This window comes from Streptopelia decaocto (genome assembly GCF_964273445.1).
Source record: "Streptopelia decaocto genome assembly, chromosome: 9".
Classification (NCBI taxonomy): Eukaryota; Metazoa; Chordata; class Aves; order Columbiformes; family Columbidae; genus Streptopelia; species Streptopelia decaocto.
The window spans coordinates 19665026-19680497 of record NC_138664.1 but is presented as its reverse complement, the minus strand read 5'-3'; the positions used below and the strand labels follow the sequence as shown (position 1 = coordinate 19680497).

At 58.5% G+C, this 15472-nt stretch overlaps 2 protein-coding genes across 2 annotated transcripts; one reads left to right on the top strand and one right to left on the bottom strand.

The window, feature by feature from the left end:
- Positions 1–1466: 1466 nt before the first annotated feature.
- LOXL1 (lysyl oxidase like 1) lies at positions 1467–10386 on the top strand. The gene is made up of 7 exons (XM_082061373.1): positions 1467–2647; positions 7583–7691; positions 8281–8418; positions 8705–8861; positions 8948–9043; positions 9218–9333; positions 9667–10386. The coding sequence occupies exons 1-7, from the start codon at positions 1603–1605 to the stop codon at positions 9671–9673; spliced, it is 1668 nt and encodes a 555-aa protein (XP_081917499.1). The 5' UTR covers positions 1467–1602; the 3' UTR covers positions 9674–10386.
- A 1588-nt stretch (positions 10387–11974) lies between these two features.
- Positions 11975–14440, bottom strand: LOC309443831 (zona pellucida sperm-binding protein 3-like; the record flags this gene model as incomplete). Its single annotated transcript, XM_082061104.1, has 8 exons — positions 11975–12099; positions 12174–12469; positions 12626–12717; positions 12804–12924; positions 13002–13179; positions 13364–13467; positions 13556–13674; positions 14090–14440. The coding sequence occupies 8 exons, from the start codon at positions 14438–14440 to the stop codon at positions 11975–11977; spliced, it is 1386 nt and encodes a 461-aa protein (XP_081917230.1).
- Between the last annotated feature and the right edge of the window lie 1032 nt (positions 14441–15472).

Here is a 15472-nt window from a genome sequence, read left to right as displayed (position 1 = left end):
CCTGGCCTCATCCTGGCTCTGTCCCCGTTTTTTTGGGCTGGGAATGAAAGCGGCAGGAGGGGGGTTGAAAAAGGGGAAAAGGAAAAATCTACACGTGGAAAGCACACGTCCCTACGGCCGCGACTTAAAGCAACAGGAAAGTGCCGGGTGGCACAAGGACAGCTCCAGGGACGAGGAGGGGGGCAGAGGGTGGGGTGCCCGCTCCTGCTTTTGGGGTGTGCCTCGGTTTCCCCAGTGTGGAAAATGAAAGGAAGGATGCCGAGATGTTTTTCCCAGCCTCATTTCTGCCCTGAAATATGTCCCTGTGGATGCCAGATTGGGGTTGGGGGACTGTTAAAATGTGTGTGGAGGAGGGTGCTCAGGGGGTCCCCGGGAAGGAGGAGGTGGTGAGGCCCTGGTGCTCTGTTTGCACAGACCCTTCATTCAGTGATGTGGAGGAGGAATCCAGAGCGCTGGCCTCTGTGTGATGGTGGATTTGGGGTCTGCAGGGGCTGGATCCAGCTGGCAGCAGGGTTGGGGACCCCCTGGATTCACTCCTCAGGTCCCCCCTTTTAGTTTAATATTTCCAGCCCCGGCTTACCCACCATTCTCTGTTTTTATTCCTCACTGGGGCTTGTTAAGATTTTGTGCAGGATCTGGCCACATTTGGCCTATAATATCAAGGGGGAAAAAAACCAAATCATCACAAAGAGGTAAATTTGGGGGAAAGCTTCAATTTATTTTTGGCAGCTTCCCCTCTGAGACCTACCGAAAGCTTTTGTGAGGGAGTCAAGGTGCTTGTCCAGGCCCTCACCCTGGGACAGTCACTATTGGGAATTGGGTTCCTTTTTGGGGGAAAACAGGGTCCTTCCTTCCCAGCAGTGGCACAGGATCGCATCGTGTTGCCCCATCAAATGCTTTCTGCAAGCCCAACCCCTATTTCGAGGCCATTGTATAACACTGAAACACGCGGAATTCAACCCGAGTATTGAAGCTGTGTGTACACCGGGCTAAGGAAAAAAATAGTGTAAAAAGCAGAAGTTTGGGGTTTTTTTTAATCTGTTTGGTTTTGGTTTGGGGGATTTTTTGTTTGTTTTGTTTTTTTTGTGTTTTTTGTTTGTTTCTTTTTTTGTTTGGTTTGTTTGTTGTTGTTTGTTTTTGTTGGGTTTTTTTTGTGTGTTTGGGTTTGGTTTGGGGTTTTTTTGTTGTTTTGTTTTGGGGTTTTGTTTCTTTCTTTGTTTTTTGTCGTTTGGTTTTGTTTGGTTTGGATTTTTTGTTTTGTTTTGTTTGGGGCTTTTTTGTTGTTTTGCTTTGGGGGTTTTTTGTTTGTTTGCTTGTTATTTTGTCGGTTTTTGTTTGTTTTTCTTTCTTTTTTAATCCAGAGCGGATGGATTTTGCAGCACCCTCAGCCCCTCCTCCGGGCTGCCGGGGGGCAGGATCGGTGGTGGAGGCGGTTCTTAGGACCCGGCGCCGCCGCCGCTGCTGCTGCTCCCCCCGCGCTTGGCTCCCCCGCCAGGCCCCGCTTCCCTCCCGCCGCCGCCGCCGGGGAGCGCGGCCGCTCCGCCCGCCCCGGGAGCCTCTGCACCGGGGCTGGGGGGACCCGGCGGGCAGCGGGGAGACGGGATGGCCCGGCGGGGAGCGTGGAGGCTGTGGGCAGCGCTGGGCTACGGGCTGTGCCTGCTGGCGGGCGGGCAGGAGCCGGCGGGCGGCGGGCAGCCCTGGAGGCAGCTGATCCAGTGGGAGAACAACGGCCGCGTTTATAGTTTGCTCAACACCGGCGCTGAGTACGTCCCGGCGGGGCAGGAGAGACCCGGAGGGAACCGGTTGATGTTGGCGGGAGCGGTGACCGGAGGAACGGGGAACGTCCGGCGACAGGCACCGGCGGTACCGCCGCGCCCGGGTTCCGAAACGGTGCGGGGACAAACGCGACATCCCTTCGGCTTCGGGCAGGTGCCCGAAAACTGGCGGGAGGGACCGGTGGGCGACAGCACCGCTTCGCAACGGGTACGGCCCGCCGGCCGCTCCCGCCAACCTTCCTCCTCGTCCTCAGCCTCATCCTTCGCCTACGCCGCCGTCGGGCAGCCCGCGTACCCCCAGTTCCCCTTCGCCCCCCAGTATGAGCCTTACGAGGCGCCCCGGGCGTACGATGAGACGTACGCCTATTACCGCAGCACCGGCCCCGGCGGGGCGGCCGTGGCGTCGGCGGCGGCGGGTGCCAGCGTGGTGTACCCCTTCCAACCCCGCGCTCGCTACGAGGACTACGGGGAGGAGCAGAGCCCCTATAGAGCCCAGGGTTACTACCCGGTGGCCGAACGCCCCTACGTGCCTGCCGCCCCCCAGCCGGTTGATGGGCTGGACCGTCGCTACTCCCATAGTTTGTATCACGACACGGGGGCTTCACCGGAGCAGAATGGCCCGGACTCATACACCAACCAGCAACCCAGCATCGCATCGACCGATAACCTGCAAGCTCCCGCCGGGACGGGGTACAGGGGCCAGTACCCCCCCTATGAGCCACAACCGCCTTTTCGGGCACTGGAGCCTTACGCGGTTCCTCGCCCCGAGCCCTACCTGCCTGCCAGGAGCCCCGAAATGCCACAAGCCGTCCCTGATAACCAAGCCCGGGTCAGTGTGGGCAGTGTCTACAGGCCCAACCACGGTGGACGGGGTGAGTCTGAGGGGGATGCTGGGGTGGGTGGCAGCTCCCGTGGGGTGGGACAGTGCCCTAAGTGCTTTGTTACCCAGGGGGAAGGGCATCCCTGAGAGCAGAGCCCTCTGCACTAGTGTCTGGAGCCAAGGATGCTGCTCTGGAACTACGGGGACAAATGTGGCCAAGGGGCCACCAAGGGATTGTTGGAGACACTGTATTTTGGGAATGATGGTGGTGAAATAAAGCAGAGAGGAAAGGGAAGGGGTGCAAAGGAGCAAGTCCCGGTGGAGTCTGGTCTCAGGATGGGTCTGTGCTGTGGACTGAGGGGCCGCTGTGCTCATGGGGTGGGTCTGTGCCATGTCTTGGGGCATCCTGGCCCTGTGCCCTGGGCTGGGACACGCTCGGTTCACGGGTGGATCTGATTGCCCCCCTGTGCCAGCCGCATCGGGGCCACAGCAGGGGACCAAGGTCACAGCAGGGCCACCGTCATTTCATGTCCTACTGACCCCGATCCTGATGAAATCCTGTGGCTTTTGGCTGAGGCTTGCCAAAAGTGGTTTTTTTCTTTTGCTCCATGGTGAAATTGGAAGCAAGGCCGGAGGATGTGAGGAGCAGCAGCCTGGGGGATCTGTTCCCTGCCTGTCCCTTGGGAAACCCATCTCAGCTGGAGCCTGTGACCCATCTGACCCCAGAACCCATCCAGCCCCATCCCTAGTTTCTGAGAAAATCCCATCCCAGAGGGTTCGTACTGGGGGAAGCATTTGTCCCACCCCTGCCCCGTTGCGTGCGAGCGAGTAAACACAGCGAGAGCAGCCGGGCTGGGTCAGCCCGAGGTCTGGCCGGCCTTGCTGATGTGTGGGAAAGAGCTTGGGGACAGGAGCTGGATGGAGAGGATCTTCATCCAGATCTCTGCCCGCCTTGCCAGGAGCAACCGCTCCTGCTGGACGAGGGATGCAGGGGTGAGGGATGCAGGGGTGAGGGATGAAAGGATGAGGGATGCAGGGGTTGGTATCCAGGGTTAAGGGATGAGGGATGCTGGCAGTCCCATGTTTCTGGGGACCGCTGCCCTGCAGATGACCCAAGGTGACAAAGGGAAATGGGAAGATGCCTGCCAAGCTTATCTCATCCCTTTGGCAAAGGCTGTGTCCTTCAAGGATCCCTGGAAGCTGGGCCAGGAGGTGATGCTGCCCATGGCTCTGCCAGGGGAATCAGGGTGCCCGCGGGTGGGTGGACAACCTTTGTTGGCCAATGAGCCCATCAGCAGGACATCCACCCCTTGGTACAGGAGGCCTCAGCCTCCTTCTTCACATTTTTCCTTAATAAATCTAAAGAAGGGAATAAAGTTCATCCGAGCCCAGGGAGGTGGCTCTCTGGGGCCTCTGTCACCTCCCTGGGGGTCACAACCTCCTTCCCCCCAAGCTTGTCACCTGCAGGGCCACTCTTCAGGCAGGTTTCTTAATTGAGCAAAACACTTTATAAAGCCGAATCAGATGTTAATTATGCATCTAAGCTCTTTAAGAGCCTCCTAATCCCGCCCGGCTCCGCCAGGAATGTGTGGCATTCCCGGCCCCTCGCTGGGGCATCTGGGGGGTTAATTAAGCAATTAGATCCCCACTGGCTTTTACAGGAGCTTTACTGGGGCTTGCATGAGCATCGTGAGTCGTCCACCTCCCTCCATCCAAAGCAGATGATGGAAATATCTCAGAAGATGAGAGCTGAAATGTTTTTTAGCCCTAAATCTGTAGGTGGCCAGGCCGTGGTGGAGGTTTTGGAAATCTCATGGGTGGTGGGGAATTTGATACCGACTTGAGTCATGGTGGCTGTGGTGGCACCTGGGGATGCTGTCACCCATGGATGGGGCCAGGAGATGACAATCTTGCTGGGAAAGTCTCTCTTTTGTGGTTTTGGGTTGAGTTTTGTTGCTCTCTTCAGGCATTTAACAAGCAGCCGGGGCTCCCAAGCAGATCCAGCGGGGCTGGGATGGGATGGAGGGGTGCGTGAGGAGGGATGCTGCGGGATGGCGGGGTGAAGGGCTGAATCTCAGTCACTTAGCGCTGTCCCCAGTGTCCCCACTGCTCACAGCCACCCACTTGGCTTGTCCCTAAGCATCCGCCTCCTGGGAAAACAGTCAGAGCCGCTGTTTTTTCGGCTAAGTCCCGCACACCTGCACAAACAGCGCGGCGGGGAGCGGGCCTGCCTCTTTTTTATTATTCGAATTTTCACGGTGCAGAAGGAGGAAATCGTCTCTGGCAGCTCCCCGGGGCAGGCTGAGGGGCGGCGGAGGAAAAGCAAACACGTTCTTGCTGTGGTTGTCCCTTTTCGGAGGCGATACCGGGGTGGAGGGGGCTGCCAGCCCCCTGGCTTGAAGGAGGTGGGAAAGTGCTGGCTCAGCAAAAAGGAGCAGGATTTGGCCAGCCCCGCATGGGGACAGTTTGGTGTCCTGCTGGGACAAGGGGACATTTGGAGGGTGGTGAGACTGGATCCTGCCATCCTATTAACCCCAATGGTGCCGGCGCTTGCGATTTGACCCTTCGCTGCCGGGTTCTGAGCTGAAAATCAGGCGTAAGACCCTACAATAACAACAGGGCCGTGCAGGGCAAGCTCCGTCATAGGGGGAAAAATAAACCTCCCCGTTGGTAAAGGGGTCAGGTTTCTCTCTGGAACGTCCAAGAATTTATTATAAACAACAGTGGGGAGGAAAAGCTGTTTTATAAATGATGACAAATGTTCCTCTCGCAACAGGCCAGGGCCCAGGGGCTTTTCTCTGTTGCTTTTTTAATTATTAATTTTTTTAAGGATCGGGGGAAAGTCTTTCCAAGCTTTTCCCCCCTGGTGTGCACGGCCCCCCCTGGGTATTACATCAGCAGCGATGACCAAGCGAGCCGGGCAGGAAACGAGCTCCAACGGAGTGACGTGATCCCTCGAGGGAAGGCAGGCCCAGAAACAAGAAGGCATTGTTCTTTTTGCCCACGGAAAAAAAACATAAAAAGGGAAAATAAGGCTAAAAAACTAGGAGGGGAAAAAGGAAATGTGCTGGGAACTGTCTGGGTGTAAAGGGAGGAGGTGGTGTGGCTGGAGCCCCCTGGTCCCTTGAAAGAAGGTGAGGGATGGGGATGAAGATGAGGATAGGGATGGGAATGAGGACGAGGATGGGGATGAAAAGGAAAATGAAGATGGGGATGAAGGATGGAGATGAGAACTGGGATGGGAACAAAGGTGAGAGTGGGGATGAAGGATGGAGATGAGAACTGGGATGGGAACAAGGGTGAGAATGGGGATGGGGATGAAGACAGGGTTGTAGACGAGGATGAGGATGGGGATGATGGATACAGATGGGGATGAGGATGAGCAGTGAGGATAGGGACGAGGATGAGGAAGGTTATAAAAATGACGATGGCGATAAGGATGGGAATGAGGGTGAGAATAGGCATGGGGATGCATCCTGGGGTGTATTAGAAGGGGGGTGGTTAGTAGATCGAGAGAGGTCCTCCTTCCCCTCTACTCCACCCTGGTGAGACCACATCTGGAATATTGTGTCCAGTTCTGGGCCCCTCAGTTCCAGCAGGACAGGGAACTGCTGGAGAGGGTCCAGCGTAGGGCAACGAAGATTATTAAGGGAGTGGAGCACCTCCCTTACGAAGAAAGGCTGAGGGAGCTGGGGCTCTTTAGTTTGGAGAAGAGGAGACTAAGGGGGAACTTATTAATGTTTATAAATATATAAAGGGTGAGTGCCATGGGGATGGAGCCAGGCTCTTCTCGGTGGCAAACAATGATAGGACAAGGGGTAATGGGATCAAGCTGGAATACAAGAGGTTCCACTTAAATTTGAGAAGAAACTTCTTCTCAGTAAGGGTGACAGACACTGGAACAGGCTGCCCAGGGAAGTTGTGGAGTCTCCTTCTCTGCAGACATTCAAAACCCGCCTGGACATGTTCCTGTGCGACCTCACCTGGGCGTTCCTGCTCCAGCAGGGGGATTGGACTAGATGATCTTCCGAGGTCCCTTCCAATCCCAAACACACTGTGATACTGTGATACTGTGATGAGAATGAAGATGAGGATAAGGATGGGAATGAGGGTGAGGATAGGGATGGAGATGGGAATTAAGATGGCGATAAGGATGGGAATGAGGGTGAGGATAGGGATGGAGATGGGAATGAAGTTAAGGATAAGGATGAAGATGGGGATAAGGTTGAAGATGACGATGGAGATGGGGATGTAGACGAGGATAAGGCTGGGGCTGGGAGCGAAGGTGAGGATGAGGACAGGCTGGAGAGCCTGCAGGAACGAAAGCTCCCAAGCAGAGGTTGTTGCAGAGCAAGGCTTGACTTTGCAGAGGGAAACTGAGGCACAGAGTGCCGGTGAGCATCCCCCCACCCTGGGGCAGATGTGAGGATGCTCTCCAGCTCGGAGGAGCCTTTGGGAAGGGGAGGTGTGTGAGGGCGTTGCTGGGGTGGGAGCTCGGGCTCCAGCTGGGCTCTGTAATGCTTTTGGAAGCGAGGCAGCCCCCGCCCGGCCCTGCAGCTGGCTGGGTTGGGGGTGAAAACCAGGAAACGGGGCAGGAAGTAGGGACCCCTGTTTTCGGGGGGTTGTGTCACCCCCTGGTCGCTGGCTGCCGGAGGGGCGGAAGCTGGGGGGGCTCAGGGGGATCCCAGTAACCCCTGGCAGGGCGGGTGGGCACGGCCGGGTGGAATCGCTTCTCGGAGGGTTGAGCAATCGGGCTGGAGGAAAACGGGAGGCTGGGGTTTGCCAGCGGGAGCTGGGGGGGAAGGGGAGGGGAAAGGAGGATTTTCCATCTGCAGCAGAAAATTAAAACAACGTGGCGGTGACCAAAGCAAACCTTCCCACGAGGTCAGGGCTGGCTGCCTCGAGCCTGCGACCGGTGTCCCCAAGCCAAACGCTGTCCGCAGGTCCTGTCCCCAAGCCCTCAGGGCTGTCCCCATCCTCCCGGCAGGTCTCCCTGACTTGGTGCCGGACCCCAACTATGTGCAAGCGTCCACCTACGTGCAGCGAGCTCACCTGTACTCGCTGCGCTGTGCCGCCGAGGAGAAGTGCCTGGCCAGGTAGGGACATGGGGACACAGGGGGACAGGAGGGGGCCCTGGGGAGATGGGGACATTGTGGGAGAAAGGAGGGTCCTGAGTCAAGGGAGTTTGTTGGAGGGGAACAGAGGAGGTACTGGTGGGAGGAGAATGGAGGAGAGGGGAAGGGAAGAGGAAAGGGAAGAGAGATGGGGAAGGAGGAGAAGGATGGAGGAGAAAAGGGAAGAAGAGGGAAGGGGAAAGAGAAGGAGGAGAAGGAAAGGGAAAAGGGGAGAAGGAAGGGGAAGAAGGATGAAGGAGGGGAGGGGGAAAGGAGAGGAGAAGGGAAGAGGAAAAGAAAGGGAAAATGAAAAGGAAAGGGAGAAGGGAAAAGGAAAATGAAAAGGAAAAAGAAAAGGATAAAAAGGGAAGGTGTCTGTCAGGTGCTGCAAGGGGGGGCCTTTCATCCTCTCCTTTCCCCCCGGAGGAACCTCTCCCTGCAGACACTCGCTGGGGATTTTCCTCCCGGGGGTGCCAGAGCTGACCCCCTGTGCCTGGGGGGCTCCTGTCCCTTGGGGCTGGGTCTGAAGGCGGGGGGGGGACATTGTCCTTGACCATCCTGATGTCCCCAGCACGGCCTACACCCCTGAAACCACCGACTATGATGTGCGGGTGCTGTTGCGGTTCCCGCAGCGGGTGAAGAACCAGGGCACAGCCGACTTTCTGCCCAGCCGGCCCCGGCACAGCTGGGAGTGGCACAGCTGTCACCAGTGAGTGTCCCCATGTCATCCCCCACCAGCCCTCCCTTTCGCGACAATTGTAAGGCTTTTTTAATGGCATTTCCCCCCTTTTTTGTGGCTTTGCTTTGAGATCTTTGGGGAGGGCATCACCTCATTTCACATCTATGTCCCTAAAACCACCAAGCTCCTGCAATTAATGTCCCCCAAGGACAGAGATTGCAAGCTGGGATAGACCCAGGATTGATGGGGAGCCCCCAGAATCACACCTGGGAAGGGAACGGTGCCATTTGGGGGGGTCACCCTGTGTCCCCCCCAGGCACTATCACAGCATGGATGAGTTCAGCCACTACGACCTGCTGGATGCCAGCACGGGGAGGAAGGTGGCCGAGGGACACAAAGCCAGCTTCTGCCTGGAGGACACCACCTGTGACTTCGGCAACCTGAAGCGTTACGCCTGCACGGCCCACACCCAGGTGGCTTTTTGGGGGATGCTCCAAGGGCTCCGTGGGGTTCACCCCCCCTCAAACACACCCTGAACCCCCCTTTTCTTCCCCCACAGGGCTTGAGCCCGGGCTGCTACGACACCTACAACGCCGACATCGACTGCCAGTGGATCGATATCACGGATGTGCAGCCGGGAAATTACGTCTTAAAGGTGGCGGGGGAGTTTTTTAGGGGCAAAGTGACCAATTTGGGGTCGGTTTGGGATCTCAACCATCAGTTTTGGGCCCACGCACCTTTTTTGGTGCCATCCCTTTGACTTAGGCACTGCTTGTCCCCCCTCTTACTAATTTTTGGGGGTGCTTTTTTCCCTTTCCCTCGTTTTTAGGTTCAAGTGAACCCCAAATACATCGTCCTGGAGTCGGACTTCACCAACAACGTGGTGAGGTGCAACATCCACTACACTGGGCGCTACGTCTCCACGACAAACTGCAAGATTTCCCAGTAAGGAGATGTCCATCTGTCCTTCCAACAACCAACCAAAAGAAAACAGAGATGGGGGTTGGACCCGAGCTGTTTAGTTCCTTTTTTCCTCCCTTTCATCTGGGTTTTCTCTGCAAGCATCCAAACTAAAGCTGGATTTGGCCAGTGGTGGAGCTGGGGGTTGGTGTCTGGCTCCCTTTGGGGTGTTTATACTGAATTCCCTTGTTATTCCAGGGAGAACGAAGCTGAGTTTCAAAAGAAACTCCCCCCCCATCCCCCCTTTGAGTTAATGGTTTGAAATGTCTTCCTAAGAGCATTCCCCAAATCCTCGGATTTATTTTTGCCTTCTTTCAGATCTTGATGGGAGCAGCGCCAGCGGGACGTCACCTGCCCCAGCCTCTGTCCCCCTCTCCAGAAAGTGCCTGAGCTGGTTCCTCTGTCCCACCGGAGACCCCATCAGCAGCTCCTCAAGAGCCCCCCACAAAAAAAACCCCAAACATTTCTTCACGTTAAAAGGCGGGGAAGCGAGAATGACTCTTTGAAATATTTTTTTATACTTAACTTTTCTTTAACCTTTGTTTTTTGTGGCTTGTTTTTTTTTTTTTTTTTTCTTTCCCAATTTCCTGAGGGAAACTGATGCTGAGTTTTAGCTGGAATAAAGGCAGGGGGGCGTAAATACTGTATAAATGATGTAAATCGCATATTAGCAATAGAGAGCTCTGTATTAACCCCTTCTGCATTTTTTGGGGGGGTGAGGTGTCTCCGGTGCTGCCACCCCCCCTGGGGGGAAGAAGACAGCCCAAATTTGGAGGTGCTGCCCTGGCAGGGATGCTCGACCCCTCTTCTCAAGGAGGCTGCTATGCCGGGATGCTCCGGTTATTTTGGGGACCAAAGGTGCTGGAAATCCTGTTGCCTTAATGGGGGGCTCGCTCCGTCCGTGCAGCTTTTGAAAACGGGGAGGAGGTCCGGGAGCCCTTTGAGATGACTGGAAGTCTTGTTTTATTGTTGTTATTAATATTATTATTATTTTCACGAGCTTTACAACCAGAAATCATTAAAACACTTTGCTTTGGAGGGGTTCAGCGTTTCACTGAGGCCACGCTGCCACTGCGCCAGCCCACCGAGGGATGTCCCGGGGCCACCAAGGGGTTGGGGAACCCTCCCGGGAGGGGACCTGAGGGAAACCCGGTGTTTTTGTCACGTTGTCTTTCAATTCGAGGTGCTGGGGAGCAAAGGGCACAGCGCAGAAGGGCCGCCCGGGCCCTGGGGCGGGGGGTTCTGGGGACAGGTGGGGTGGGGATCGGGTCCCTGGTGCCGCCGTCGCGCCTGGAGAAGCCGGGGGATCCGGAGCCCGGCCTGGGGGCTGTTCACAGGGTCACATTGGGGCTGGAAACCCCCCCGGTGTGATGGGGGAACGGCGAGCGCACCCACCCGCAGTCCCGGGCCCGGGTGGGGGGAAGTGCTTGTGAACTGGGGGCACCTCCCACAGGGAGGAACCAGCCTCGGGCTTTGTTACGCAGAATTTATTATTATATATAATGTTTAGGATAATATAATGAAAATATAATTACATAACTAAATATAATAATAAAACTGTTCCTATTTAAGCTGCAACCCACCCGCCCCTCACCGCCCCCGAAGGCCCCCGGACCCGCTCGGCCGCCGCTGCCCGGCCCAAGCGGGGAGCAGCCGGCGGGATGGGGCCCCGCTTCCCCGGACCGGCTCCACCGCCCGCCAATCCCGGCCCGCTGCTGCCCCCGCCCAATCCCTGCTCTCTCGGCCCCGCCCATCTCTGCTAGGCCCAATCCGATCACCGGTCCTCACCATCCCGTCTCTAATCCACCCAATCCCGACCCGCCCTTTCAATCCGGTCCCGCCCCCCTCTCCGCTCCCCCGCCCCGCTCTCCCCGGCAGCCCCTATCCCGCCGCCGCTCCGCTCACGGGGAGCCCCATCTGGCCCTTTTTCCCGCGGTCTCGGCGGCGCGGAGTCGCTGGGACCTCCGGTGCTTCCCCGGCTCTGGGGGCTTGAACGGGAAACCGGGAGCGGCCTCGCTGCGGAACTCCACCCACCCGCCCTCCCCGGGCTGCGACAGCGGGACCGCGACCCCTGCTGCTCTGCAGAGCGGCGGGGTCGGGGCCGCCGGGGAACGAGAGTGGCGGCAGCGGAGAGCCGGGCGGCAGTCGGGCCGGATTGAAAGAGCAGGCCGAGATTGGTCGGATCGGAGACGGATGGGCGGGGCCGGATTGAAAGAGCGGGTCGGGATTGGGCCGAGAGAAGGTGGGCGGGGCGCGCCTGAGCGGGCCGGGATTGGCGGGGCCGGCCGCAATCGCGGGTGCGGATTGGCGGGCCGCGGAGCGCGGGTGATCCGGGTCGAGAGCGCGGGAGCGGTTCCTTTAGGGCCAGGGGACTGTCCCCGCTGTCACCCACGCAAAGTCAGCGGGACAACCCTGGAACTGAGCCCCAGGGAGGGCTGAATCCCGGATGAGAATGTGGGGGACCTCCCGGGAGCCGTGGGGCTCCAGCACCCCCATGGCCACATGGATGGGTGGTCCCTCCCTGGCAGGACACCCAGCCCAGGCGTGTCCCCGAGGTGCCATCACGGAGGCAGCAGTGCAGACACAGTTTATCGTTCCCAGGCTTTATTCAGCTCCCACCCCACACTCATGCCGACGCACGGGCGCACCTCCTGCGCCCCACACCAACAGCCAGCACCGCCCCGGCCAGCCCCACACCGGCCACCACGCAGATCAGCGCTGTCCCCACGCTGGGCACTGCCGTCACCCTGCCTGCAAAACCAAGGGGGGATGTTAGCACTCGTCACTGGAGCCGTGTCGTGGGGCCACAGTCAGCGGGGACTCACCCTGACCTCCCTCCTGCCGCTCTCCCACGGTGCCCAGGTCCCTCGAGAGGAGCACAGGGCCAATGACCACGTCAGCTTCAGCCTCTTTCCCTGTGGAGAAAGGAGCAGTGAGGCTCCTGCAACTCCGAGGTGTCCCCTCCGTCCCCGCAAGGACCTCACCGTTGGCATCATGGCGGCGGAAGCGGCGGCTGGGCCATTGCTCCATGGGGTTGAGCCTCCGGGAAAGAGCGGGGGACTCGCAGTTGCCTGTCTCGCAGCAGCTGCAGATGTCCCGGGTGCCTTCCACGGGTGCCCATCTAGAGCAGGGTGGGAGCATTGTCACCAGAGTCCCCCACCGGCACCCACGGAGCAGTCGTGACCCCCAAGTCTGGGTGTGTGACGCACCCCTTGCCACGCTGGGGCTGCAGGATGCTGCTGAGGACCTGCCCCACCCCGATACAGCGGTTACTCACGTGTTTCTGGCTTTGTTGAAGGAGCAAGCCTTGTTCAGGGGATCTGGGGCTTGGTCTGCTGGGGTCACCTTCAGGTGGCAGGTGATGTAGATCTGTGAGGAGGGCAGGAGAGATAGGGACACACTTGTAGGGGCCACTGGCTTGGTTTGGTGCTGGCACAGGGGGCACACAGCCTTACCAGGTTCCTGGCGTCCCCTGTGAACCTGAACACATCGATCTTGAAGCGCAGCACGTCCTCCCGGGGCCGGGGGGTGACGAAAGCAGAGCTGGTGTCATCTGACCTCCCGTCAACCAGGCACCTGGGGTGGGACGGGGCGGAGGATCAGCATCCCAGTTGGTCCCCAAGTGCCACCACCAGTGGGTCCCTGGGGCTCACCCGTTGAAGTCAATGATGGCGTAGTGGGGCGAGGAATCGGTGCCGGGGCTCAGGGCGGCCACACAGCTGTCCACGAACAACCGCAGCGGCACGTGGCTCTCGGTGCCCACCTCCGCTTGGATGTTGAGGACGTCACCCAGCTGGAAACCGGTGAAGGGTCTCTCGGCGCTCCAGTCCTCTGCAAGGCAGCAGCGGGGTGATGCTCCAGCCATCCCCGAGCACCCGTGGGACCAGAGCCCAAAGCAGGAGTTTGCCATGGGGTAAGTTGGCTTTCCTAGTGGGTTGCTGGGTCCCTGAGCTCCTCCACATTGGGAAAAAGGTGGAAAAACCCCCATCGGTGGGTCAGGATGGTTCCCACCTACCGTTCATGAGGCGCAGGGAGAACATCAGCCTCTCCTCGGCCGACAGCGTGGAGCTGAAGGGAGCCCAGGTGGGGCGGATGGCGTTGCTGCTCACGTTCTCCCTCCTGGGCAAGGATCACCGGGCGTCAGCACCCGGCCCCATGCTGGTCCCTGAGGACTGGGCCAGGGGTACTGAGGCCAGGGAGCCCTTACCGGGGGTAGTGGCACTCGATGGGGATGACGGCGGGGTTGCTGCGGATGATGACGGGGTTGCTGGCGGGGCTGGGGTCGTAGTTGAGGAGTGTGCGGTAGATGAGGGAATTGGGTGTGATCTGGGCAGAAAAGAGTTGAGAAGCCAGCGGCAAGGCCACCCCCACCTCCCACCCCCACTGAGCCATGTAGCTGTCCTATCCCAACTGCGTAATGCTGGGGAAACCCAAAGAAAGGGGGAAAAGCCAGGGAAATGGGGATGGAGAAGGAGCCTGCTCCATTCTCAGCATGTTACACTTCTTAATGGGCCAAAACATGAGCAAAATGGGGCTGATGTGGGGGCTTTGCACCATCGGTGTGCCTCCAGCTGAAAGGGCAAAGCATTTTTTGGGAAAAACCCTCTGGTTTGGGGGAAATACCCACTTGTCCTTTCCCTAGGGTTTTCCTCGATGGTGCTGTGTGTCCGGCACAGGAGCCTGAAGCTGCTCTGGGTGGGATCCGGGGGCTGAGGGAGCACCGAGGGGGAGAAGCTCTTACCTGCACAATGCTGCCGCACTCGTGGAGGCCAGCGGTGAAGGTGACGGTGTTTTGGGCAGGGTTGAGCGAGGAATGCTTGCACGCCGCAGGCCCCAGCGTCAGGTCGGCCGGGTTGACCAGGCGGCCGGTGCTGAAGAGGTCCCTGTGCACCGTCACCACCAGCTGAGCCTCCTGGCACTGCACCCACACCGGGTGATGCGCCGAGACAGCGCGAGATTGAGGATCTTCCATCCAAGACCAGGCGTGGGGGTCTGCCTGTGCCCCCCAGGGGAAATCCCAAGGCGGGTAAGCAGCCACCTCGCCCGCCACCCAGCAGAGGAGAGCGAGGATCAAGCCGCTTTCGGGTCCCATCTCTCTGTCTTCCAGCAAACCCCGGCACAGAGAGCCGGGGCTGCTCCTCCAGCCTTTATATCCTTTATGTCCGCCCCTGGGCGCCCGTTTGGGGACCAATGGCACCCAAAGGCCAGCCCTCGGGGTGCGGGAGAGGGGAGGCACGACCCAGGCATTTCCGGGGTGCCGGGACCCCCCGTTCCCGGGCGAGGGAAAAAACATCCTTGTCAGCCTCTTTGGGGAAGTTGTTTAGAAAACTCGGCAGAAGCCGGAGCCGAGGAGACGGGTACAAAGTGGCTTGTTTAGGTTCTAAGGTGATAAGGGGCTTTTCAAGGCTGCCGGGGAGGTGACAGGAGTGGGGAGAGTGGGTGGGTGACCCCAGGCCCGGCTCTTCCTGTCCCCTCCATGGGGACCAGCCCTCCCTGGTGCCACCACCCCCCTGGGACTTTGGTTTTCCATTCAGATGCTGGTGTGCTGGGGGGGCTGGGAGCCCCTGTGCTCCCAAATCCAGCCCAGACTGGGGCTCTCAGCATCCCCCAGCTCCTCTGCGGGGATGTTCGGTCACCGCTGAGCTGCTGATGGGCCTCGTCACCACTGACACGAGCGCGGCCGTTCTCAGCCAGGGCCCAACAGCCCCTGCGTCATCCTTGGCACTGAGGTCGCTACCTGCAGAGCCGCAACTTTGCTTTTTTAATCTCTGCTTTCCCCCACGTCTTTGGCTTGTGTTTGTTTTGTTGCCTTCGAGGAACCGGTCTTGGGGATCCCAGTTTGGATCCCACCCCCCATGAGAGGGGCTGGGCATCGTCCGGCTCCTCACAGCTGGAGAACAGGGAAAACTGCTTAAAAATGAACCCTCTGTGTTTTCTAGCCTCATTATTAGGGTTTCTGTCCCTTCTTTTGAGTGTCTTCACCTCTTTTTCCCTGCCAGGGCTCTGCCAGCATCCCCTTGGCTCCATCCGAGGGATGCACTGTTTCATAGCCCAAATCCCTCTCTGTCTTTCGGGATGTCCCTGGCAAGCCTTAGGGACAGTAGAAATCCTCTGTTTTGGATAT

What these genes read in the sequence shown, in the direction of transcription:
- LOXL1 (XM_082061373.1), top strand. Translation starts at nt 1,603, where the DNA reads ATGGCCCGGCGGGGAGCGTGGAGGCTGTGGGCAGCGCTGGGCTACGGG. An exon ending in GCCCAACCACGGTGGACGGG is followed by an intron (nt 2,648 to 7,582) that starts GTGAGTCTGAGG and finishes TCCTCCCGGCAG; the next exon opens with GTCTCCCTGACTTGGTGCCG. An exon ending in CCTGCACGGCCCACACCCAG is followed by an intron (nt 8,862 to 8,947) that starts GTGGCTTTTTGG and finishes CTTCCCCCACAG; the next exon opens with GGCTTGAGCCCGGGCTGCTA.